We start from the raw sequence: 26,798 nt of genomic DNA, 5'->3' as shown, positions 1-26,798 counted from the left end.
ACTTGAGTTTCAAGTTTCAATGTATTTTTCAAACGCACCGAACAACACAGCTTCATCCTGCACAATGAAATTCTTGTGAAATGGCACCCAACAACTAAGATGTGAGAGTTAAGAAGAAGAATATAAGAAAAAATATAGCCAGACCAAAAAAATTATTATAATAGTAAAATAAAGCAAAAATATACATAACACTGCACGCTAGCAGCAGTTTAAAGAAAGGAGTACAGTAATCTAGCAGCAATCTGGGTAGTAATTATTGAATACATAGATATGGCAAGTATGGAAGTAATATACATAAGTGTGACCTAGCAGCAATTGGTAGAGTTATTGAATATTATCGATACATATGAGTGTAATAAGCTTATGAATGGTGGCATAGCACACTAAAACTACGTGGTGAGAATTTAAGTAGAAAAATCACACAGCATTACACAGCAAAAATATAGCAAGAAGATAAAGCAATATTATACATAATTCTGTACATATCAGCAGTTTAAAAAGAGTACTGTAAACTAGCAGCAATGTTGGTAGTAGTATTGAATATTGTAGATATGGCAAGTATGGCAGTAATAAACATAAAAAAAGTAAACTAGCATCAGTTTTTGAAAGAGTAGGATGGGGAGAATGTAACAGCATGGTAGCATTGAGTATTATAGATACATATGAGTGTAATATGCTTATGAATGGTACATGCTAAGGAATATTCTAACGCCCATTAAAAGTACCTGAAAGGACATCAGAGCATCTGGAAAGTTTGTGTGTGATGAGTGTGATCATGGATCCGTGTTGCTGGTTGAGGAGCCTTATGGCCTGAGGGGGGAACATTTTTTGAGTCTGGAAGTGCGTGCTCCGTTGCTCCGGTAGCATCATGTATTTTAGATGCCATGCATGGAGGGGAGATGGCAGCTCATGATGCGCTCCGCAGATTTTACCACCCTCTGGAGTGACTTTCGGTCTGCAGTGGAGCAGCTGCTGTACCAGGCATGTATTGCAGCCTGATAGGATGCTTTCAATGGTGCACCTGTAGAATTTGGTGAGAGTTTTTACACACATGCCAAATGATGCTCATCCAGCCACCTCGCTGCCAGGTGAGCTCAACACCTTCTATGCAGGGTTTGAGGCGACCAACACAATTCCTTCTGTGAGGCTTGCTGAGGACCAGGATGACCACACTCTGTCCCTAACCACGGCTGCCGTGAGGAGAGTTTTTAAAAAAGTGAACCCTCGGGAAATCACCAGGGCCAGATGGCATTCCAGGCGGTGTCCTCAGGGGGTGCGCCGACCAGCTAGCGGAGGTTTTCACCTCCATATTCAACCTATATTCAAACCATATTCAATCTAGGGAGGAGACCTCGGGGTAGGCCCAGGACTAGGTGGAGAGATTATATTTCGACAATGGCCTGGGAACGCCTCGGGATCCCCCAGTCAGAGCTGGCAAATGTGGCTCGGGAAAGTTTGGGGTCTCCTGCTGGAGCTGCTGCCCCCGTGACCCGATACCAGATAAGCGGATGCAGATGAGATTCAACCTCTCCCTGTCTCTGTCTGTAGTCCCCTCCTGCTTCAAACAGACCACTATCATCTGTACCGAGGAAACCTTCCATCACCTGCCTGAACAAATACCGCCCCGTCACACTGACCTCCACCATCATGAAGTGCTTTGAGCGGCTGCTCAGAACTCACATCTGCTCCACTCTTCCTGACACCTAGGACCCCTGTCAATTTAGATCTACGGATGATGCCATCGCCCTGACGACACACACCGCCCTCTCCCACCTGGAAAAAGGCAACACATACGTGAGGATGTTGTTTGTGGTCTACAGCTCTGCATTCAACACTATTGTGCCCACCAAGCTTGTTCCTAAGCTCAGGACCCTGGGACTTAACACCTCCCTCTACAGTTGGATCCTGGACTTCCTGACGGGCAGACCCCAGTTGGTGAGAATGGGCCACCTCACATCCTTTTCCAAAGGACTTGTTATGGCCAGACAACTGGGTCAGAGCATCTCTGAAATGACAAGGCTTGTGGGGTGTTCCCGGTCAGCAGTGTTTCTGGTCAGCAGTGTTCCCGGTCAGCAGTGGTCCAAGGAGTAATAATCCCATGTGGTCCGAACCGACAGAAGGTCTACTGTGGCAGTCACAAAGAATGTTAATGATGATTACAGGAGGAATGTGTCACAACACACAGTGCATCGCACCCTGCTGCGTGTGGGGCTGCGTAGCTACAGACCAGTCAGGGGGCCCATGAGGACCCCTGTCATCGTGAAAAGCACCTACAATGGGCACACAAGCATTAGAACTGGACCTTGGAGCAGTGAAAGAAGGTTGTCTGGTCCGATGAGTCTGGTTTCTTTTATATCTCGTGGACGGCCGTGTACGTGTGCACCATTTACCTGGGGAAGCGATGGCACCAGGATGCATTGTGGGAAGACGACAAGCCGGTGGAGGGAGTGTGATGCTCTGGGTAATGTCCTGCCGGGAAACCCTGGGTCTGAGCATTCATGTGGACGTCAACCTGACACCTACCTAAACATCGTTGCAGACCAGGTACACCCCTTCATGGTATTGGTATTCCCTGATGGCATTGGCCTCTTTCAGCAGGATGATTTACCATGCCACACTGCACACATTCTTCAGGAATGGTTTGAGGAACATGATAAAGAGTTCAAAGTGTTGCCCTGGCCTCCAAATTCCCCAGTTCTCAATCCGATTGAGCATCTGTGGAATGTGTTGGACCAACAAGTCCAATCCACGGTGTCACCACCTTGCAACTTACAGGACTTGAAGGATCTGCTGCTAATGTCTTGGTACCAGATACCACAGGACACATTCAGAGGTCTTGTAGAGTCCAAGCCTCGGTGTGTCGGCACTGTTTTGGTGGCACATGGAGCAGCACATTAGGCAGGTGGTCATAATGTTTTGGCTCTTCAGTGTATACATACAGTATGTGTTGAAACAGCCAGAAATAAAAGGTGACATTCTGTACTTTTGCCTCATATTCATCTGTTAACCACATTTTCATATGCCTTGAGTATATAGCAAAAATAAAAAATGTAACTATACTGTCCAAATACATATGAGGGGTACTGTATAAGATGGTTTTGCAAAAATGTCCTTATTATCTAACTGAGAAAATTATTTGGAATCAGTAACCAACCTCTCACACAAGATTGAATACTACTGGAGAATTCCACGGGTCTATTCAGAACTGAGTGAAACTGCTTGTGAATATTTTGGCCCACACTAACTATTCTGCCATACAGAATAGTCTTAAGTGAAACATTTTAGTGCCTATACGACATTTTAAGTTAATTATATTTTTATTGTCGATTGTGTTTGTTTTTCTAAATGACTGAATAGATCAGGGGCTATTTATTTATTTTCATTTTATTTGGTCAATTTGAGACCTGGGGCTATTCATAAAAGACCCAGGGCTATAGCCCCAGACGCCCAGGCCTAACGCCACCACTGGACCTTGGTCTTGGTTGATTTCTCTGTGAAAATAAATACAAATAAAAAATAAATTCATTAGAAGCATATGGGCTGACTGAGCATCTCTCTCCACTCTATGAGACCCTTGGCGTGTAGCACACATGCCCAAAGACACACACTAATCAGTCCCACGTGGAGGCAATGTTCTTTTGGGAGCATAATGAGTACCACAGTGCCAACAAGCTGCTAATTTAAACTCGCCATTCACCTTACACATAACACACATACTAGGATCACTTTCAAAGTACAGTTAACACTGGTTTTGTGTTGAAGATATTTATTGTTTGTGTGTTTTTTGTACTGTGAATTGAGCCTTCAGTTGATAAGTACAGTGAGGGCCCAGGGATGTGATATAAGAAAGCCCAATTATTTATCTGTTTAATTGCAAAAAGCCTTGTGTTTATGACACCTACTGAGTGTTTCTCCTTGACTGTGCCCTCCTAAACAGTGTGGTTGCTTAGGAAAATCTGTCCATGTGAATGGATTGGAAAAAATGTGCCACTAGTTTGCATGTGAGGCCCCTTCCGAAATGGAAATGCCATGTAAAGCAAGGAGGCGTATTAAAATCATATCTCGAAGTGCCTATTTATATATAAGCATTGCACCTGTGTGACTAGAATATAACCCTGAAGCCATAGCTAAAGAACCAATATAATATAGACCCTTATTTAAAATATGGAATATGCCAATGTGTGTTTGTGAAGCATAGGATGATGCTCAGTGTTGATGAAGATTAGCTTAAAGAATAATTCTAAATTATCCATCATGAGCCAATATGGCTGTGTTGGTCCATACATACAGGGAGTTGCTTTAAGACTGTAATTTGTCTCTTATAGCTGTTTCTATTTCAATAAAGCTGAGGCTCTCGCTGTGTTTTCAAAGAGACATTTGGCATCTGCCAGGACACAATCATTTGAATGTCTAATCCCTCTGGATGTGGTTGGAGTGAAAGAACTACCCAAGGGTTATGAAAGTTACGCTATTGCAAATCTGTAGTTTACTTCTATAACAGGCACATGTTTAGAAGGCAAAGCTGAAATAGAATGAAACAGAAAGTTATTTCCGTAACATGTTCAATAATAAAGTTATATTTTAGTCTCAACCAACGTCTGCATGATATAATATCAGACTGCTTTGTAGAATCTTGTTATTGTTGTGACTGTACTCATTTTCAATGCAAATTCCATCCGGCTCATAAAATCTGTCTGTAACCATGACAGCATAGATAAAAAATGAAATCTCCACAAACACATAGACTAATTGCATGCCCAGACCAGTTGGCAGGTGTATTGACAGACATCTTTAACCTCTCCCTGACCCAGTCAGTAATACCAACTGGTTTTAAGCAGACCATGCCAACCTGTCAAAAAGACTGTCATCCAGTAGCATTCAGATCTGTAGCTATGAAAGGCTGGTCATGGCTAAAACTGACACCTTTGACCCAAAAATGAAATTTGCACACCGTCCCAACAGGTCCCAGGGAAACAGATAGAGAACTTTTATCTAATTTGTTTCTTTGTCATTTTTTTGTCAGAATATTTCTTGTGTTATTTTTTTGTCTTCATATTGTATTAATTTCTCTTACTTTTACTCTGCATTATTGAAAGTGTAAGTATTTCACTTGCAGTCTTCACTTGTTGTTTACAAAGCATGTGACAAATAACGAAGTGAAGCTCACTTTCTAAGAGCATGATGCTTCTTACTCCAGGGTTCTAGATTTTATTCCAATCTGGCCCAGTATGAAAAGTGTGCACTCACATTTAAGTCATTTATCAGACTCCCTTATACAGTGTGACTTGTTGTATTGAGCGCATATGTTTCCATATTTCTGTTCTTTTTTCACAATTGACATATGTGGAAATGAAACCCTTAACCCTGGCATTGCACGCACCATGCCTGACGTTTAGTCACATGGGAACCTCACTACTTTAATTCACTCAAGATACAAGTGCAATAAACTACTTCAAATGACTACAAAAAGCATTTTTCCCATATATTACTAGATCTTAAAATTGGAATTGTAAGGATGGAAATAAGTTCACTCACCATTCCAGCTTGTGGAGGCAGGACCATTTACAGAGTCAAAGTCCCAGACATTATTGCATTTAGAAAATCCACTTATGTGGTGTCCAAGCTACTTAGTCCCCACAGCAAAGCAATGCATTAGTAATTAACTCAGTGCCTAATCTCTCTTAGTCTCCATTAACTCTACATAGTCTATTTAAGATTATGTCAGTTTGCTTATCTTGATCTTCTCCATTGACCCAGGTAACTCTCATGCATTTGACATTGCATCACATAATCACATGCTTAAACTATATTACTAATTTTGTAGCACTGTCAGGATTTAACATTGATGTAGCACAATTACTATTGAGGATTATTTAAAAAGGGAAATAAACCTTCATCTAGATATGCACAGTATAGTTATACAGTAGTCACGTCTTTCCAGATTCAGGTCTTGGTACCCTAACGCAATGCAGCCTTTAGCACTAATATGCTTTCTATAACGTCACAAAAAATGATTCATTTTCAATCAAGTATATGAGTGCACGAGCTCAACAATTCATAGGTATCACTTAAAGAAAGCGGTTATCACAAGTAGTTTGATTTGGGAATTTAGAAGGGTTGCGGGCTATCACGCATGCGCTTATTGCGCTGACATCTGGTATGCGCAGAACAGGAAACAACACATTTAACTAAACAGATCGAAAACGCTGAATGGAAGCACTTCCAAACCGTTGCTCTTTTCAAAATTGAGAATCATAAATAGGGAAGATTGCATCTAGCGAAGTACTTTTAAATAAGCAGATAACCTAAATCAAAATATCTTTGAAGGAAAACCAATTTAGAAGAACTGCTAAGAAACAGTTTGCTTGGGTACGAGGCAAGCAAGGGCGTGTTTGATCTCGGAGGGAGACTCCCTCCTTTTAGCTTGTGCATGGTGTATTGTGTACATTTTATCTTTGTAACTTTTACACATTTTTGGGAATCCGGTTGAAGATGGGGTGTACTCTAAGCAGCGATGATAAGGCGGCACAGATCCGGAGTAAAATGATCGACAGGAATTTACGGGACGACGGGGAAAAGGCTGCACGGGAGGTCAAGCTGCTTCTGCTGGGTGAGTCCAACAAGATAGTGTCGAACGAGTGAGTGCTGGAATAAAAAGTTAGCTGGCTAGCCTAATCCACGCTCAGATCTCTAGCTACCTAGCAAACACGTTAGCGTTAATAGTAATAAAGTTGTTGGTGTATATCATTGTGTCAATATTGGAAACTTTTCAGGACAAATTGAGACATTTTAAATGAATTGCTATGAAACGTTAGCTTGCTAACACGTTAGCCTGATCAACGACATGTTTGCTCAGTAATGTGGCTATGTAACAGACGTTAACTAACTACACTGTACCGGAACTTTGCTAAAATTATTTCGCTAGCTACGGAGTACAGCAACTGTTCTGGTTATTCGATTACCAAACGCCTGACCATATCTACTTAATACAAATAGTTAAGGTTACTAACACGCGTACGGTTAGATAACTAGCTAGCCCAATTTCATTAGATTGGCTGATGTTAGCCTTCACCAGCAAGCAATTCCCTAGGTAGATGAGCAAATTGTCCCGTTATCCCGACTTGCTGTGCGTTCAAAGCAGAGCTGTTTGAGACCACATACTGCTAACTTAGCTAGGTAGTTACTACAACATTTCAGATATTCGAAATGTAACGAGTGTAATGGTTACAGTAGATAACGAAACAATGTGTAACCTGTAGTTACTAGCTAGGTTGCTTAGTGTTTTGAGTGGGTTGAGCAATATTAGCAATTATAGCTAGACTTATTTGCCTGTACTGGCTAAACTACACCCTTTGGCCTGATCACGGTTTGAAATTTTTGTTTGACGCTTGTCCAAAGTTGTAGTATAAAATTAGCCGCATTCATTATTATTGCCGTAGAGATAATCTGCAGCGTGTGGGCTGAGATCTGCAGACAATATTCAATATCAGGCATTTCGCTTCAATGAGGCTCTTATTAAGTCAGAGAGGTACAGGGATTGAATGGTGGTTATTAACACTAGAACTGCCTTTTTCAACATAAATACCATTACAATTAAGAGATTAATGTGCTCAACCATGCTATTGGACTTCAGTGTTTTTCTCACTGGATATAAGTTATTTTTGTTTTTATAATCTAAATGCATACAGACATCGTTGTGAAACTAGTTTTTGTTTTTATGGGATAGTGTGTATTTTTCTAAGTACAGTATCTCATTCCCAGACACAATTTGTGTAAGGTCTGGTGGAACAATCTGTAAAATGTAGCATTTATTAGACCCATTAACTGTCATAGTCTAATAACGTACATCCAAGCATCACTCGCTATGTGACTTTATTATTCTGGGCCAGCTGAGCCTAAAGCCCACACGATCTACTCAATTTGCCATTCTACTCAAACTCTGTACACAAGCAGTGACTTTTCAGCAATCACAATTATCCATAAAGAATTTATCAGACTTTTGAAGTGCCTTGTTGGTACCTGGGGCTTCTAACATAAGGTTAAATGTAAGGTAAAAACATTCTGTGAGTGGGGGGGCCATGACCTAAAAAGATGAAAATCGACTAGACCTAATTTTTCCATATTGCATTTTTAGCCTTGCTATATCTAAAGCCATTGCATATAGTCAAATATTTTGTAACCACCCGCCAGCTTGGCTGGGAAAATAAACATTCTACCTGCTAATGCCAAAATCCACTCTTATTTGGCGGGTGGCAGCTGTTCATTTTATGCCCTGGTTCAGATGGCAGAAAGGGTATACAAATGTTTTATCTGAAATGTGGGTGCAGTGTTTGCTTCAATTTACGGTTCATTAGCACTAAAATTGCAGTTGTCATGCAAAGGATATGGGTGACTAGGATTGGTGTAGGCCAGTGATTCTCTAAATTCTCCTGTGAATCCTCAACCCTTCAATGAATTATGTATTTCTGCGTAAGTACACAGGAATCAACCTGTCAACTAATTATGAAAAGCTTTCCTGCTTGTTTTAGTTAAGCTAGTTCAGGCCTACAACAAAGTTGTTATTGATCTTGGGATCTTCAGGAAAGGTTTGAAAAGCACTGGTTTATCCTGCTGAGAAGCTGAAAAGACAAAAATTACACAATTGATTATGCTTCCCTAATTTAATCGGATCTCTGACGTAACTTTTTTTGTACATTTGCTGTGGAGCGACAGGGTTGGGAGTATAACCTATTAACATACCTGTAAACTTTACCTCACTCTTCTTGAGTTAGTGGTCTGCTCTTTTGGGAATAGTTCCAATACAATTTTAAGTCAGTGGTTTCGATGCATGAAACGACATTTCTGATTTTTTCTTACTTTTAATTAATTTTAAAATCTGAGACTTTTTGCCATTAAACCACTAAAATGTAAAATACCCAGACAAGGTGAGCTTACAGTAACAATCACAGGGCTACCTATTCGCCTCGCACTGTTAAGATGGGCAATACGGCACAGCAATATAAAGACCACAGCAAATCCACACGAAGAGCCTAGCAATTGCAGCTACAGTGGTTGCTGGCTGTGACGTTCCTAGTAGGGATGTTAACGATTATTCGAAGATCGATTAATTGTCTATAAGAATTTGATCGACATAGGCAATTTCAGTTGAGTATTGATTGAGAATGCAATGTAACGAGTTGGGCGGGGAACTGTCTGAATAATCTACAGTGGTATAAGCCAATGAAAGATTAAGCAGGCAAAAATAAGCGTGGCTTGTGATCATTTTCATTGAAAAAATTATCATGTTCACTGCAAGTACTGTGTGTTAAAGTAGCACAACGGCTAATGATGAATTAATTGACGAACGAACATTGTCCTCCTCTCAAACGACCATTGACGTTGATGTTCGCTAGAAATAACTGTGTTCAACAACGGGCAGAGGATAACAAGAGATTTGCCAGATAATAGAGGAAGATATGGTGCCAATAAATATTATTGATGGTTTTTTTTTTCGGTTAATGAATTAGATTGGACATTCCATTGCGAGACACAGTCACCAGGAGCATAGAAAGGTGCTACTGAGATAAAGTAACTTTCTGCGAGTTATTCTACCACCATATCCGTAGACCGAATTGTCAGCCTCATTTAAATGTAGCAGGCCATACGCATCCAAAAATTTAGTCTGGTAGATTTTTTTTTTTAAATACAGGCCTAGGTTTAAATTGCTCATTTTTCATTGATCTTTTAAAATATTTATTCTTTAAAATATACTGTTTCCATTTTAAATCCAGCAAGGAGGTATAAGAGCATTGCACTCGTTTTCTGATTATTTAGTTATTTACATGGTGTCAAAATATGTACACATCTTGTAAACCCTTCTTGAAAATAGTCCAACCCTGTTTCAAAGAAAGGTTGGGATGCTGTGTAGAATATAAAGAAAAACAGAAAAGAAAAACAATTTAAACTCTATTCCATAGAAGATAGTACAAAGACAACAACACATCAGATGTTGAAACTGAGAAACTTTTTCTTGAAAAATATATGCCAACTTTGAATTTGATACCAGCAACATTATTCAAAAAAGCTGGGAAAGGGGCAACAAAAGACTTGGAAAAGTTGTGTAATGCAAAACAAAACTGTGTAATGCAAAAAAAAAAACATTGGCAAAAGGTCAATAACATGATTGGGTATAAAAAGAGCATCCTGAAGAGGATGAGTCTTTCAGAAGTAAAGATGGGGAGAGGTTCACCACTCTGTGAAAGATCACGCAGGCAAATAGTGCAACAATTTAAGAATGTTTCTCAATGTAAAATTGCAAAGAGTTTGGGGATCTTATCCATGGTACATAATACCATTAAAAGACAGATAATCTTTTAAGGAATCCCTATATACGAGGCCAAAACCCAGTATTAGATGGCCATTGTCTTTGGGTCCTCTGACGGCACTGCATTAAAAACAGACACAATTCTGTAGTGGCCATCACTGCATGGGCTCAGCAAACCATTGTCTATTTTTTTCAAGAAACAATAACATTTCTCACTATCAACATTTAATATGTTGTCTTTGTACTATTTTCTATTGAATATAGGGTTTAAATGATTTGCATATCATTGCATTCTTTGTCATTTTTACACAGTATCCCAACTTTTTGGAAACAGGTTTGTACATAATTATCAATAATTTTTTCATACCAACAGTTACCATTGTAGAGTAAATTACTGCTTCTTATGGAACATTTGTGAATTCTGTAAAAGGAATTCTCATGCAGTAAAACACTGTGCCAATGTGCCCAAATAAATGGGGTTCATAAAATGTATTCTGACATACTCTGTACCTTTGGCTCATCATTCTGGTCCTTGTGTACTTCCAGCAGTCCACTTTTGTGGTTGGCGCTGACATACTAACCAGATTCAACTTAAATGTCCCCAGTTTGAAAACCCCTGATTTAAACCCTATTTGTCACTGGAGGGTTGTCTGTTGATTCCACTGCCAGCCATCCTTTAAGACAGCATGCATTTCAATAAAGGGCGGTGTCATTTCTTTGGGCTGATAAATGGGAGAATGCATCGGTATGAATAAAACGCGTCCGATCAGGATTCCGTATCGACCACCGTTTTGACTGTTTGCAGTGAAAGTAGTTATCATGGCATTTTTTGTTTTAAATGTTGTGGACTACAAACAGCTGAACACCCCGTTTGATGTGAGAACGTCTTGTCCTCCCATGGACACACTGACCTGGATCTCACATTTATACACGTACACATCCACAAGACCAAATCAATGACATGAAAAGGGAAACGTTGGTACACAATAGAACATTTTGCCAAAGACATGCCTCCATTTCCAGCCAGCTATGTAGGTGCATGATGTTGGTGCACGTAAAAATAATTGCAGAAAATACTTGAATTACTCAAATCTCAATTGAATAATAGTTACACACATCCTGAAACTGCTGCAGCCGTGAGAATAAAGAAATGAAAGTTTAAATACATTTTTGTAGAATAAAGGAGAAGCCATATTTTTAACTTATAAAACCAAACAAAAACACTGCTCTATTACCAACATGGCAACTGGTTTCCGGTCTCTGCCCTATGTAATTGGTCTACAAAGCCATATGTTTCCTGTGTTAGAGCTGTCAGATGGAAGTGTTGCTGGCCCTCACCTAATGTTTGATTTATTCCTTCAACCAACACTGATTGTGCTTCAAAAATCAGTGTTCCTCAGACTCAGTCTGTCGTAAGATGTTTTGCAACTGAACTGAATTTAGTTTAGGTCCGTCCGTCCGCCCCCCCCCCCCCGTGTTCCAATTCACAGCTCAACACATCATAGCAGATTCCAATTTGTGCTGGTTTGTGCCGGTAAAATCTTAGTTTGTCCTGCCATTAATTTTAATTTCTTTGATATTAAAGGATATTTTAAAGGTCATTCTGAGGTCACTCAGCCCCCAAACATGCTCCATATTCAACGAAAATAGTCTTGTCTGTTTGTGCTATTAATAGTCTCGTTTGTGCTGCTGTGGTGTGTAGTATGTAGACATTTCATTTTAGATGACAATGTCACCAGATCCCCAACATACTTTAACTATATTGCAGTATTACTATATTGTTTCAAGTTGTGGTTAGCACAGGCTTTCCTACTTTTTTCAGTAAAAAAGTGAATCTCTGCTATTACTTCCCTGACATTTGTAGCTGTTCATTTTCATGTTTTCGTTGTTCCACCAAAACCCATATTGATGTTTCTATATTGGTATGCTTTGGTGTTAAACCACTAGTGTGGTTTTGCCGTTGGGCCCACATGGGTGGATCTCAAATTAGGCTCTAGTTCAGCAGCAACAGTCATGAATAAATTAATGCGTTGAATATGTATTGTCTACCACTCCCTAATTATTAATGTGTTGAATTTGTAATGTTGCTCTCTTACTAATTAGTAATATTAGTAGTAATGTCTCTCGTTTTTGTCCCTTTCTCTCAGGTGCGGGCGAGTCTGGGAAGAGTACAATTGTCAAACAGATGAAGTACGTTTCTTGTTGTTGAACGGCAGCTTTTACTTTTGCTCAAATGATTTATACAGTAATTAAGTCCATTTATTTAATGTTTTTCCATAACATGCTTTTAATCCCAGGCGGTAGGCATAGTTGTTGTATTTGCTGCTTATTTGGATTCTGTCTGGTTTATTCCTTCAAAGGATCATCCATGAGGCAGGCTATTCAGAGGAGGAGTGCAAGCAGTACAAGGCAGTGGTGTACAGCAACACCATTCAGTCCATCATTGCCATCATCAGAGCCATGGGACGCCTCAAGATTGACTTCTCAGATGCAGCTAGAGCGGTGAGTGAAGTCAGACTCCTTATAGTAAAGACTAGGATCTGTTGAGCGTGAGCTCATCTGCCCGGTCCAGGAGGGTTGGAAATAACAAACTTCCCCTAAGCTTGCCAGAGGGTCAAGGCACATCTGGTTTAAAGCAAATTAGTAAATGTCAGAATAAACCCGAACTTTCCTCATCCTAACAGTTGCTTGTTTTCTACCCCCCCCACACACACACACAAGGATGATGCTCGTCAGCTGTTTGTGCTGGCGGGATCGGCAGAGGAGGGCTTTATGACCGGCGAGCTGGCTGGAGTTATCCAGCGCCTCTGGAAGGATGGGGGGGTCCAGGCCTGCTTTAGCCGCTCACGAGAGTATCAGCTCAACGACTCCGCTGCCTAGTGAGAAACACACACACACACACGCTGTCCTTCACCGAAGCACACTAACATCCTTCACACAATTGCAACATTCATCAGACGGCTATGAGCTGAAATACACTACTTATTCTCTTCCAGGTGCACGGCTCAACTGATCTAATTTTTAAAATGATTATTTCAAGGCCAGTTATAACTAACTAATAATTGTTATTGTGAATATACCTGGTGGCACCTATGTTGCAATACAATTGGACAGTCCGGCCAGAACCTGGCTATATTTACAGTGGATGTTCATCTGTAGTAAGGAAATTAATGAAACAGGATTGGCCTAATTTAGTTACTTTCTTTTCTCATACGGCCAGGTATCTAAATATAAATATGCGATGTTGTTCAGAAAATGCAAATGAAATGCATATTCTCATGAGAATGTCTCCCTCAGTTATCTGAATGACCTGGACAGGATATCCCACCAAGCGTACGTGCCCACCCAGCAGGATGTGCTGAGGACCAGGGTGAAGACCACTGGCATCGTGGAGACGCACTTCACCTTCAAAGACCTCCACTTCAAGTGAGACACAGTCCTCAGTGCACCCACGCTGAGGGCACATCAATAGTCTGAAACAATCTCTTCTCTAACTACTAGCTGATACTAGGTGTTTGTCGCCATATTTGTACATGGATTTCCTCCTGATCAGAAAAGCCGGAGGTGTGTTGCCTGTAAGGCCTATAACTCAAGTGCACTTTACTCCGTGTCACTTAGTGCTTTTCTCAGAATTAATTGCGGTTTCTTCACGTATTGCCCAAAGCAAATAAATGATCCAGAAAGCTAAACTGGAAACATGGGCTTAGCGACATAAACACAAAGACGTCAGCAGTAGACTCTCAATGGCCACATAGGCTACTAACTACAACACTGCAACCAGTGGTTGGCCAAAACAACCTATAGAGGAAATATAACTAGAATTTTAGCTAGCCTAGGAATTTTTTGCACAACTTAATTGAAGACAGAGGGGAATGCTCTTACATGCGTGAGCAGACAGGATTGGTGTGTTTGTCTCTGGGAGAATGAAGTTGGAGATACCTGGGTTACACAGATAATAAAAATTAAAATACTTGTCATAATCATATTTAATAATCTCCATATCCAATACTTATTTTTGTCTATGTACTCTGCACACTTCTAAGCTGGTCCCAACCTAAAAGCCCGGGCATGCATTGTCATTATGAGAGCATGTTTCCGAGTTGCAGCACTTGTGGATGGGTCAACAACGTCATCATCATTTTCTTCCGCTTATCCGGGGCCGGGTCGCGGGGGCAGCAGTCTAAGCAGAGATGCCCGGACTTCCCTCTCCCAAGACACTTCCTCCAGCTCTTCCGGTGGGACTCAGAGGCGTTCCCAGGCCAGCCGGGAGACATAGTCCCTCCAGCGTATCCTAGGTCTTCCCCGGGGTCTCCTCCCGGTGGGACGGGACCGGAACACCTTCCCAGGAAGGCATTCCGGAGGCATCCGAAACAGATGCCCAAGCCACCTCAGCTGACCCCTCTCGACGTGGCGGAGCAGCGGCTCTACTCTGAGCTCCTCCCGGGTGACCGAGCTTCTCGCCCTCTCTAAGGGATCGCCCAGCCACCCTGCGGAGAAAGCTCATTTCGGCCACCTTTATCCGGGATCTTGTCCTTTCGGTCATGACCCAAAGCTCATGACCATAGGTGAGAGTAGGAACGTAGATTGACCGGTAAATCGAGAGCTTCGCCTTGTGGCTCAGGTCTTCACCACGACAGACCGATACATCGACCGCATTACTGCAGAAGCTGCACCGATCCGTCTGTCAATCTCCCGTTCCATCCTTCCCTCACTCGTGAACAAGACCCCTAGATACTTAAACTCCTCCACTTGAGGCAGGCACTCTCCACCAACCTGAAGTGGGCAAGCCACCCTTTTCCGACTGAGGACCATGGCCTCGGATTTGGAGGTACTGATTCTCATCCCCTCCGCTTCACACTCGGCTGCAAACCGTCCCAGTGCATGCTGAAGGTCCTGGCTTGAAGGGGCCAACACGACAACATCATCCGCAAAGAGCAGAGACGAAATCGTGTGGTCCCCAAACCTGACACCCTCCGGCCCCTGGCTGCGCCTAGAAATTCTGTCCATAAAAATTACGAACAGAACCGGCGACAAAGGGCAGCCCTGCCGGAGTCCAACATGCACTGGGAACAAGTCTGACTTACTGCCGGCAATGCGGACCAAGCTCCTGCTTCGGTCGTACAGGGACCTGACAGCCCTTAGCAAAGGTCCCAGGACCCCATATTCCCGAAGCACTCTCCACAGGATGCCGCGAGGGACACAGTCGAATGCCTTCTCCAAATCCACAAAACACATGTGGATTGGTTGGGCAAACTCCCATGAACCCTCCAGCACCCCGTAGAGGGTATAGAGCTGGTCCAGTGTTCCACGGCCCGGACGAAAACCACACTGTTCCTCCTGAATCCGAGGTTCTACTATCGGCCTTATTCTCTTCTCCAGAACCCTGGCATAGACTTTCCCGGGGAGGCTGAGAAGTGTGATCCCCCTATAGTTGGAACACACCCTCCGGTCCCCCTTCTTAAAAAGAGGGACCACCACCCCGGTCTGCCATCCCAGAGGCACTGTCCCCGACCGCCACACAATGTGGCACAGGCGTGTCAACCAAGACAGCCCCACAACATCCAGAGGCTTGAGGTACTCAGGGCGGATCTCATCCACCCCCGGTGCCTTGCCACCGAGGAGTTTCTTGACTACCTCTGTGACTTCAGCCCGGGTGGTGGACAAGTCCACCTCTGAGCCCTCATCCTCTGCTTCCTCAATGGAAGACGTGACGGCGGATACTGATTTCATATTGAAACGCAAAGAGCCAGCTACTGTTGCATTTCTGATGGCTTAAATATTTGTTTTTCATTGCTTGATTGGCTTCTACCCGCTCTTTTGGTTTGGGTTGGCAGATTGCATCTCAGCTCATTGCCATATTTGTTTCTCAGTTGAATGCAGTTTGCAGTAGTATGATTTCAGACAGTTTTGTTTTCATGCATTCTAAATGAATTCAGAAAGGAAAAGGCCAAAGCATGCCCAGGAAGGTCTGTACAACCTGAACTAAAGCAATCTCACTGGTGGATGCAAATACTTAGTGTTATTGTGTCTGTTCACACATACTCAGTCTGTATGTTTTCTCCCAAGGATGTTTGATGTAGGTGGTCAGAGATCTGAGAGGAAGAAATGGATTCACTGCTTTGAGGGAGTCACAGCCATCATATTCTGTGTAGCGCTGAGTGACTACGACCTGGTGCTGGCTGAGGATGAAGAGATGGTGAGACTCACCTGTATCCCCCTCTCATTCTTGCTTTTGCTCATAGTTATTGCTCTCCTGCGTTCGTTGTTAGCCTAATCCCTTGCTTATTCTCATCCATTGCTCACTATCATCAACACCTCATTCCCTTTGCTTATATTTCTGTCATCTCCTGTCAGTTGTCATCTCTCGTTTTTCTGAAATGGGTGTACCCGAATCGACTTGGATTCAGAGTTGATGTTAAATGCTTTTTTCAGATCTAGGATGCTGATGCATTAAGATGTTTGATACCATGCAAGTCTTTTATGAAACAAGGCTGTTGCCTGGTTTTTATGTTCACCTGGGTAAAATAAGAGCAGACTTCCCCAGTCAAGCTTACTTTTCACTTGTAAAATAGCCTCATCAATGTTTTTGCTCTTAAACACGGGTCTCTGTGGGGGCTTGAACACGGGTCTCTGTGGGGGCTTGAACACGGGTCTCTGTGGGGGCTTGAACACGGGTCTCTGTGGGGGCTTGAACACGGGTCTCTGTGGGGGCTTGAACACGGGTCTCTGTGGGGGCTTGAACACGGGTCTCTGTGGGGGCTTGAACACGGGTCTCTGTGGGGGCTTGAACACGGGTCTCTGTGGGGGCTTGAACACGGGTCTCTGTGGGGGCTTTAGCGCACAGCAAATGCTTTCATCTCTGCAATGATAGTAGGCATGAGCACATTGACTACAAGATAATGTGCAGTGTAGGGATGGGACGATAGATTATTTTTGTACTAATCGCGATGGAAAATTCTCACAATTATGAAATTGTGGAGAAATTCCATAATCGGGATAATTGTAAATCGGGATAATCCTCTTGAGTGACTTGAAAAAGTTCTGCCAGTCGCTGAAGTTTCCGAAGTTTCTTGAAGTGTTTCTGACTACTTGTTTTATTTAACTGGTGGAGCGCATATCTCAATTGTTTTTTTGATTCGATTCAACTTTGTCATTGAACAAGTACAGTACAACAAAATGCTGTTAGCATCTAACATGAAGTGTGAATAGAAGAGGGCAGAAAATGTACTTGTATTAAGTATAATGTATGTTACAGATGTGCAATGAAGGCAGTGCAGTACAAATGGCAATTCTAAATGCCACTAAACATCCTCTGCAATGTATCATCAATGAAACTGGCAATCATATACATCTAGCGCTTTACATATTTTTTGAGTATTAGTTAATTATGAAAAACCTTTTATATTATTTTATTGTAATGTATTTTTAAATGCACAAGAACAATATGTAATGGAAGAATCTCTGATCAGCAGTTATGAGCTCACCCTCTATGTGCATTATCATTTAAAATTGTAACTCGGGATAGTTTTGGCCAGGAAAATCGTGGCATGAAATTCTCATATCGTCCCACCCCTTGTGCAGTGCCAACCTATGTAAAGCAAGCTCAACCCCGTGAGACCCAATTAATCAATCGTCTCTTTTTATGTCTCTATATTGGAAACCTGTGCGTATTTTAATGTTATTCTTTTCAACAAGTACAAGCTTGTTGCAGTTTGACAGTGCTTTTTCCTCTTAAGAGTCTTAGTGTTTTTGTTTTTCAACTGACATCTTTGATTTAGACATCTTTCTGTTCAGATCATAGCCCATATTTAATATAGTATAATATCCAGACTTTTTTTCCTGGTTCGGTTACTAAATCACAAAAAACTATGGGTCCCTGAAGAGACGGACATTTGCCGCCTGTCTCCCAAAGCTTGTGGCCATATGCAGTATGGTTTATTAGTTTTTAACATTTACAAATAAAATCCTTTGCATTATCCACTAATTATTCAGAAATGTACTAAATGATGCCCTCTGGTCCTCCCCCTACCTACCTGACCTTAGGTGTAGATAAGCAGCACTGGGTCAGACAACCTGAGGTCCTTGGGTAGGGTAGCCTGGCCTGTTCCTGGGGAGCCTCAGGGATATGCAGGAGTTTGAATAGAACTAATCTGGAGGACGGGGGTGTGTTATTCTATGTTATTCTACGCAGGGGTGTGTTATTCTATGCAATGTTATTCTAGTCATTCTTATACAGATGTTATATTAGGTTTCTATTAGACCTACCTGGGAAAGGTTGCATGGACGGGTTTTGAGTGAATTGTTTGTCTTGGTCCCTGTCTGTGCTTTGAAGTCCCCAGTGTAATGGGGAGTTGAAGGTTCAAGGGGTGTGGGTGATCACTGAGCATGTCAAGTATATTAAGTATTGTCGTCTTGTCATTCTGTCCCCCAGAACCGGATGCATGAGAGCATGAAGTTGTTTGACTCCATCTGCAACAACAAGTGGTTCACAGAAACATCTATCATTCTGTTCCTCAACAAGAAAGATCTGTTTGAGGAAAAGATCAAGAAGAGTCCGCTTACTATCTGCTACCCGGAGTACGCAGGTAAGACATTGCTGTTACCTGGGTTACACTGGTTAGACACGTCGCTGTTACCTGGGTTACACTGTTTAGACACGTCGCTGTTACCTGGGTTACACTGTTTAGACACGTCACTATCTGTTATGCCATGTATAACTGATCTTAAATCTCACATTCTTTACTAACTTTATTCAGATTACTAGATCTCACATCACCTGGAAAGGTGTCATAGGAACTCAAAATAGTAAAGGTCCCCCAGACACAGTCAACGCTTAAACTTCTCTGTCTTCTTCCTTGCCCCCACTCTTCCAGGCTCCAACACGTATGAGGAGGCGGCTGCCTACATCCAGTGTCAGTTTGAAGACCTGAACAAGAGAAAGGACACCAAGGAGATCTACACCCACTTTACGTGTGCCACCGATACCAAGAACGTGCAGTTTGTCTTCGATGCTGTCACCGACGTCATCATCAAGAACAACCTGAAGGATTGTGGACTCTTCTAGGGTAGGCTGACCATGCATCACAGTTGTTCAATCAGCTGTTTGCTACAGTTTTTGTTAAAGGTGATTCTGCACAGTACTTGAAAAATGTATACAAGGAGTTTTAGAGCGAGGATAGATTATTTTAAATCAACCCTGTTAGCCCAGGGCAGTTGTGTAGTTAAGATTCTGAAATGGCACAAAGCAGATCAAATATGCTATCTAAACAGTTTACTGTTTCTGTACAGGTGTGATGACCAGCTCAGTGACTTTTCTTGGACTTCTGTGACTAGACGGAGGGGGTCGATCATGGACACTTCTTAGATAATGTCTCTTTTAACCTTTTAACTTATGTTGATCTCTAAAATGTTTTAAAATGCCATGTAGAAAAATGTGTAAAATATTTGTACAACTGAACTGTCACTGGCTGGAGTTTTTCACTGTTTTTAAGATGATCTTTTGTTTTAACCGGTCAATTTTTATTTGTTTTGGGGTTTTTTTATAAAAATGGGGGGCCTTTGCATCTATGTTTCTTCTTTTAGGAAAGAAATGGACACTATTCTTTTATTTCTGTTTGTTAGGTACTTGTGCCTTTGCATGCTTTAGTTGCTGTGTTTTTGTTTTTGTAGACAAAAATGTAATAGATGTATTCACATGTAAGAGTTGACCCCTGGCCCTCCAAATATCACAGTACTTGGTTTCAAGTATTGTCTATGACTCTGAATTTGATTTTATGGAAGTTATTGAATAGGCCAATTTTTGACCAACTTGCTCTCAATAGACCAATTCACTCTGACACGGACATACTGTGAGAGGTGTGTGTCTGCTTGCATGAATGTGTGAGTGCCTTTATAGTCGGTGTGTACATATGTATGTACGCATATGCAGCTTGGTGTGTATGACTGAATGCATGTGGATATAGAAAAACAAAGGGACTTCTTTTCATACTTTTTTGCAGTCTGTTTTTCTGGACAGCGACTTTTTATTTAATGCAGCGTTGTCATTCGGGATTCTGTTGCAGAGGTTAACATTCCAAAATCATAATTTTTTTTAGACAAACTTTGGAAAGAGAATTACAACTACAGCTTTGTACCTAACGACAGGACCATAGATCAAGTACATGGATGGACAAAGGGATGTGGGTTTGTGGAAGTGCACTGTTATGATGTTGCAGATATGATTCATAATGGTTTCAGGTTACATATCCCCCTAAACCCTCCCCCCCACCCCCATTTCCATTGCAGGGGGGATAGTAGTGGACTAATTTCCATTATTTTGCTAATAAAAGAGTTGCTGTGGTGAAGCCATGGCATCCAATTCCTTCACAATGATTACCTCTGTTTCTTGAGTACATTTTGGATGATAAAATATTGGTTCGTCTGACACCAGTATATGCCAACGCGCACACAGTTTTACACAATGAACACAGTTTTACACACAACAAAATATGTCCAACTTTAGCCTTGCCTTATCTTGATTTCCCTTTGACATGGTAATGGACAGATTGTTTCGATAAAATGGAAATGTTTAGGCATGTAAGTAGTATTCATGGAGTGTACTCACAAATCTTTTTCGGTTTTGGTGTGTTGATCCTGCCCATGTGTACAGCTTGTAGCTGTAGTTGAAGTTGTCTCACAGCTCCACCTACAGGTCATCTGTACGAACTGTATACAATTATTACTGTCTTATACTAGTCTGTAGTATACTGGCAACCGCTAGGCTGATGAACCAAGTTCCATCTTTATTTTTCTGGAGCCTTATTAGTATTCACCATATTTCAGTACATTTAATATTGCAGTATGGGTCCGGTTGTGTAGTGATCATGCATTATGTTCTTAACCAGGCTACACTAGTATGCTGCCTGAATGACCTATCATCATGCTACCTAGATGATACCAACCACCAGTGACACTATCTTCAACTGCCCACCTCTTTGCATCAGGATGTACTGATGAATGTGACACGGCCTCCCTCCTATTTGCACGGTCAGAAAACAATGTCCATTACATAAAAAATGATATCAGTTGGACAGTGCAGATAAACTACATATTACATTCCAAATAATTACTCATTATGTGATCAGGACCAGCCATTCTGTGCTGTTTCCTTCAAACACACTGATTGTCCTGCTTAGTACAACATTAACCTTTAATTGGGGCCTCAGAAATGTGGCATACATTCAATACTGCTGCTCTCAACGGTCATTGTGTACCAGTTTGTGTGCATAGACAAACAATTGCAAGCTTAGCAAATCCAAACAAATACACCCATTATTGTGGTTTTTTTTTTAAATAAAATATCTGACTTATTACACTAAACAAGATACCTTGAGGAACATTTTAAAGGTCCAAAGCCTTTGGGAAGCACGTGCTGTAAGTCAGCCTGGGTCAAAAGTCTGAATGCCATTTGGATTTCCTGTATGAAGAAAATTCAGTAATATTATTCCAAACATTAAAATGACTTTGTAACTACTTAAAAATGTATAGATAACAAACACAATAATAATACATAGCACTATGTAACTTTTGGCATATAATCTTAGATTTTTTTTAAGCACATGCTTTTTAATTTGGATCTATAAAATTGCTTTTTTGTGACTATTCAACAGTACAGTGGAGTTCTAAAATCTCCACTTTAACATTTGCCAAGTGTTTATATGAAGACTGTTTTTCTTCAGTAAGGACTAAATTTATGCATAATTTCTTTAAAAATTATGAAGACAAATATGAAACTGTCAATGCCACGCTACAAAGTATTTAACATCTTGTGTGTATCAATAGAAAAGGGCTATCCAAATACAGATTTTGGTACTAGTTAAAATGTCTCAGTTTTATGTCAATTATGTTACTGCTTTGAAAGTCACTGATTAAAAATATATGGAAGGGCCTTCAATCTTGAGCAATTGTGGCCTCCATTTAAAAAAAGTCCACATTTACCTAAAATGTCTCATTGGTGTTTCCATCATTGGCGTTACTAATCCTACATGTGGAACCATCATCCTAGTCGTATAATTTCGTTCAAGTCATGAATCTATAGTTGACTTAGATTATGGAATGGTTCTGTCTTTGTTGAAGATCATGTCAACTTGTATAAATGGTGCTTTACTCTGGCAAGAGCTTACCGGAACCAGGTACCTCAAAGGTTCTATGGACAGTTTGAGTTTTTCACCACTTATTAACATGTATTGCAGAGTTAATACACAGAAATACAAACGGTGCCAGAAACCTAATTTACTTCAACCACTGCTTAGGTGAGAGGTCACCCTTAGAATCCTATTAATTTCAGTTTACCAATTTGACAGATTCACACATTTGTTTCAAGAATTCAGTGTATCCAGGATTAAATTCTAGTGTTTGTATATGAAAACAATGTACATATTTGAATTGTACATTTTTATTGCGCATTGATTACTTTCCCGTGTTAATCATGTGCAATACCGGAATGTTATTATAGATTGTTCAAATGTTGGTGTATTATGTAAATATTTCGCATTTACAAAATGACGTTAAAGCTAGTTGGAAAATATAATATGACGGCATTACCAAAGATGGCAGGCCTCGTAGTTGTTAGTAGCCTAGTTGTTTTTAGTGTACTACCCTTTGGGACGAACCCTACTGAGCATGCTAAAAGGAAGTAACGCGCACAACCAATCGGATTCGCATATTTCTAGACGCAGCTTTCTTCCCTAGCTACTGCCCTTGTGAAAAACCCTCCTCCACACTTATGAAGTAGGCAAGCTAGTTTCGGAGTCAAATATATCCTATATTTTTATTTGATTGGGCCTATGCATCGGCTTGTAATCAGATATCACTAAATCATTCATTGTAAGAAATCCCGTTTACTATTTGGCTTTTAAGTAAATTATATTGCAAATAGGCCACTTCACGAAGGAGGACTAGGCGGGTGCGACGAGGGATCGAGGGACGCCGCCATATTTGCTCTTAGCTAGTGCACTACGAGATACGGGCTTTGTTTCGAGTACCCTTGATTTTAGTACCCTCGTATTTGTTAATGATGGACGCGATGGATAAAAGACCTTTTGGTTCAGAATATAACTATAAAAGTAAGTTTTAACTACGAATGTCGTTTCTATATATTCTTATTTTTGTTTATGTTAACCATTTTAATTTGCGACGTGGCTGAGTTAGCGACCCTTAAAGTTATTATCAAAGTTATTTGTGTGCTGATTGAACATTGTTCTATTTTTCCCTAATAAGTGTCGGAAAATGACATATCCCGGTTGATAAAATTGCGTGCGACGAATGACGCCATCTTCACTGGGAAGAGAAATTCTGCCATGCCTGCCTGGAGGTGAGTGAGAGTGATAAAATGATGCTGTAGTGTGGTGTGTGTTCTGTTTGTTGATTTTGGTAATCCCTTAACAATTAAATGACCTGTCTCGTAGGCTATGCCTTTTGTTGACGGTTATTTATTTTAAAATATTTTGAACAACATGTCAGTTCTTTTCGTGAATCAGCGTTGACTCACTGAATCAATGTAATGTGCTTTTCCTAACAAAAAAGATTATATATATATATATATATATATATTTGTATGAGCTGGGGATGTGTTATTAAGAGGATAACTCTTGACTCACTTTTATTCTGCAGAGCAATGTTAGTGGAGTTGGGTCTCGAAGGAAAGCTTACAACTGGGCAATTGAAAAAAAAGTGGGAGAACCTTAAAAAGAAATATAAGGTAATTATTATGCTTGCATGTGTGAGCCATGGCTCACTGTTTATCTTGATATTGAATTTACTGTCTTTTACACTGATTCCTGGTTTTTGTTCCAGTCCAGCGCTAACCTGGGTCTACTCAAGGGATCATTGATGAATGTTATTGTGTGTCATAACATAATAAGGCCTGAAACGAAATCCTGCAAACCCTGGATGAATATAGAACATTCTGATTGCACTCTTTGTCTCCCTTTCTGTGTAGGATTTTAAGTACCCGCCCCTTGGCATGGAGAAAGTCAATCCGATGTCCTGGCGTTGGTTCCACCTGATGGACGATGCCATTGAAGGCCGTCTGGCTGGGTCTGCCCGTATCCTAAATCCATCACTGTTTGATTTTGGGGATGTTGGAGATGTTTCCTTTGCATCCTCTCCCACGACCAGTCCAATAGCCAACAAGAGACTATGTATGAGGCCAGAAGGGGGTGAAGGTACAAACATCTTTGAATTCTGGGCCAAGGCACAGCTAGGGGAGAGTGTTGGGGCTGCGAGCACAGTATCCGATGGACAGGTGGCGTACACAGACGCAGCCACAGAGGAGATCCGGAGGGCCGCGGTGGAGTGTGAGAGGGCCCTGCGAGAAGAGGGCCGAGGCGCGTCTCAGAATGATAGGGCTGCACCTGACAAGATGCCAGTGGGAGGGTATGGGAGGGCCATGGCTGAGGACGTGGAGGCCATAGCTGAAGATGGAAGAGCCATGTTGGTGAGAAACCCCGGCAGAAACATTGAGAGGGAGACCGCTGAACTAGAGCGACAGATAGCAGAGTTGGAGAAGGAGCGGGAGGTGTTAGAGAGGGAGCAGGCAGACTTCGACAGGGAGAGGTTGATACTGGACAGAGAGAGGGATGTGGTGAACAGAGAGAGGACGGCTGTTGAGCGAGGCAGAGCGTCCCTGGACAAGGACAGAGCAGCCATGGACAGGGAGAGAGCGGCGATGGAACGGGAGCGAGCCATACTGGACAGGGATAGGGCGTCAATCGAGAGAGAGAGGGCGGAGCTGCAGAAAGAGAAGGAAGCCCTAATGAAAAGCAAGATTTCCCGGAACAATGGCTCTACTGATGTGGAACTGGACTCATCCACTATAGAGAAGAAAGAAAGACTTCTTTCCATATTTGAAAGACTTGTTGATAAACTGTGAAAATGATTCATAACTAAAAGGTTTCTAGGTAAAGGATGTACTTTAGGGTATACAGTGCTCGCAAAACATACAAACATGTTTATGTCACCACGCACCTAAGCATTTCTTTAAAAAGTTCATAAGGTTAGCTAATGATGGGTCTCAGATGTCCATTGCAGGTTCCAGGGGCCTCATTTATCAAGGAGTGTGCACATGTAAAAAGACTAAATCTTGCATGCGCCAAGTTGATATTTATACTTTCTTTTTGGAAGAAAAGGGTGTATGTCCGTGCAAATCTTAGTTCATGCATACACACAACATCTTATGGTTGATTAACTGTATTGTAATCAAGTGTTAGTTAGGAGGAAACTGAGATGATGCTGGAAATTATAATAATAGTAGACTGATAAACATTAAAACCCGCTGTTGATAACGAGACCACATAACTGTAACTATCTATGTTTTGGCCTAAACCATAATGATATTACAGGAAGTCTTTCATTTTCTGACAAAGGTTTTATTCCTACTACATAACAAAAATTAGACTCCCTTTCACCTTTGTTCATTTAACAGCCTATTATGCTTGAAAGAATATATACAGGTAGCCATTTTACAATATTTGACAGTTTAGGAAGGAACTGCTGTGCAATGGTTACACAATGTCATCACATTCCCATCTGAGCCTTTAAGCGGTGGAAATTGGCCTACTGATTAAAATAAGGAACAACACTGTTTTGCTGGACATGCATCCAGTGTTGGGCAAATTCTGTTTGAAAAAGGCACTGCCAAAGACTAACACATTCGGTTGCATGTGACCGTTTCAGAAATCCTAGTAATGAGTCATGCAAGCAAACCCTGGAAGCTCAGAACATGCCAGAATGTAGTAAGAACCATAGACACGGTGGATACGTGAGGCCCTGGGAGTGCCAAGTCATTCGCTGGTGCTGGCTGTAATGAGCCTTGTAATAAGCATTGAGTGTGTTTTTGTTTGGGGTTCGCTGCTGGAAATAAAAGCCGCTCCGATGTTGGTTTGTTTCTTTCAGCTTTTCGTTGTGTGTGTGTGTGTGTGTATACATATACAGTGTCTCACAAAAGTGAGTACACCCCTCACATTTTTGTAAATATTTGAGGATATCTTTTCATTTGACAACGTTGAAGAAATGACACATTGCTACAATGTAAAGTAATGAGTGTACAGCTTGTATAACAGCTTGTATAAGCAAATTTGCTGTCCCCTCAAAATAACACAACACGCAGCCATTAATGTCTAAACCGCTGGCACAAAAGTGAGTACACCCCTAAGTGAAAATGTCGAAATTGGGCTAAAAGTGTCAATATTTTGTGTGGCCACCATCAATTTCCAGCACTGCCTTAACCCTCTTGGGCATGGAGTTCACCAGAGCTTCACAGGTTGCCACTGGAGTCCTCTTCCACACCTCCATGACGACATCACGGAGCTGGTGGATGTTTGAGATCTTTCGCTCCTCCACCTTCCGTTTGAGGATGCCCCACAGATGCTCAATAGGGTTTAGGTCTGGAGACATGCTTGGCCAGTCCATCGCTTTTACCCTCAGCTTCTTTAGCAAGGCAGTGGTCGTCTTGTAG

General features: G+C 41.5%; 2 protein-coding genes across 2 annotated transcripts; both read left to right on the top strand.

The window, feature by feature from the left end:
- Nucleotides 1–6,165: 6,165 nt before the first annotated feature.
- Nucleotides 6,166–20,674, top strand: LOC105018411 (guanine nucleotide-binding protein G(i) subunit alpha-1). Its single transcript, XM_010883805.3, has 9 exons — nucleotides 6,166–6,610; nucleotides 12,451–12,493; nucleotides 12,664–12,805; nucleotides 13,025–13,182; nucleotides 13,601–13,729; nucleotides 16,370–16,499; nucleotides 18,735–18,888; nucleotides 19,177–19,368; nucleotides 19,592–20,674. The coding sequence occupies exons 1-8, from the start codon at nucleotides 6,493–6,495 to the stop codon at nucleotides 19,365–19,367; spliced, it is 1,065 nt and encodes a 354-aa protein (XP_010882107.1). The 5' UTR covers nucleotides 6,166–6,492; the 3' UTR covers nucleotide 19,368; nucleotides 19,592–20,674.
- A 2,369-nt stretch (nucleotides 20,675–23,043) lies between these two features.
- LOC105018410 lies at nucleotides 23,044–26,221 on the top strand. The gene is made up of 4 exons (XM_010883804.3): nucleotides 23,044–23,406; nucleotides 23,561–23,654; nucleotides 23,954–24,041; nucleotides 24,282–26,221. The coding sequence occupies exons 1-4, from the start codon at nucleotides 23,355–23,357 to the stop codon at nucleotides 25,212–25,214; spliced, it is 1,167 nt and encodes a 388-aa protein (XP_010882106.1). The 5' UTR covers nucleotides 23,044–23,354; the 3' UTR covers nucleotides 25,215–26,221.
- The last annotated feature ends 577 nt before the right edge of the window (nucleotides 26,222–26,798 follow it).

This window comes from Esox lucius, chromosome 19 (assembly GCF_011004845.1).
Source record: "Esox lucius isolate fEsoLuc1 chromosome 19, fEsoLuc1.pri, whole genome shotgun sequence".
Taxonomy (NCBI): domain Eukaryota; kingdom Metazoa; phylum Chordata; class Actinopteri; order Esociformes; family Esocidae; genus Esox; species Esox lucius.
Note: the sequence above shows the minus strand (reverse complement) of the source record. Positions and strands in the feature narration are given on the sequence as shown.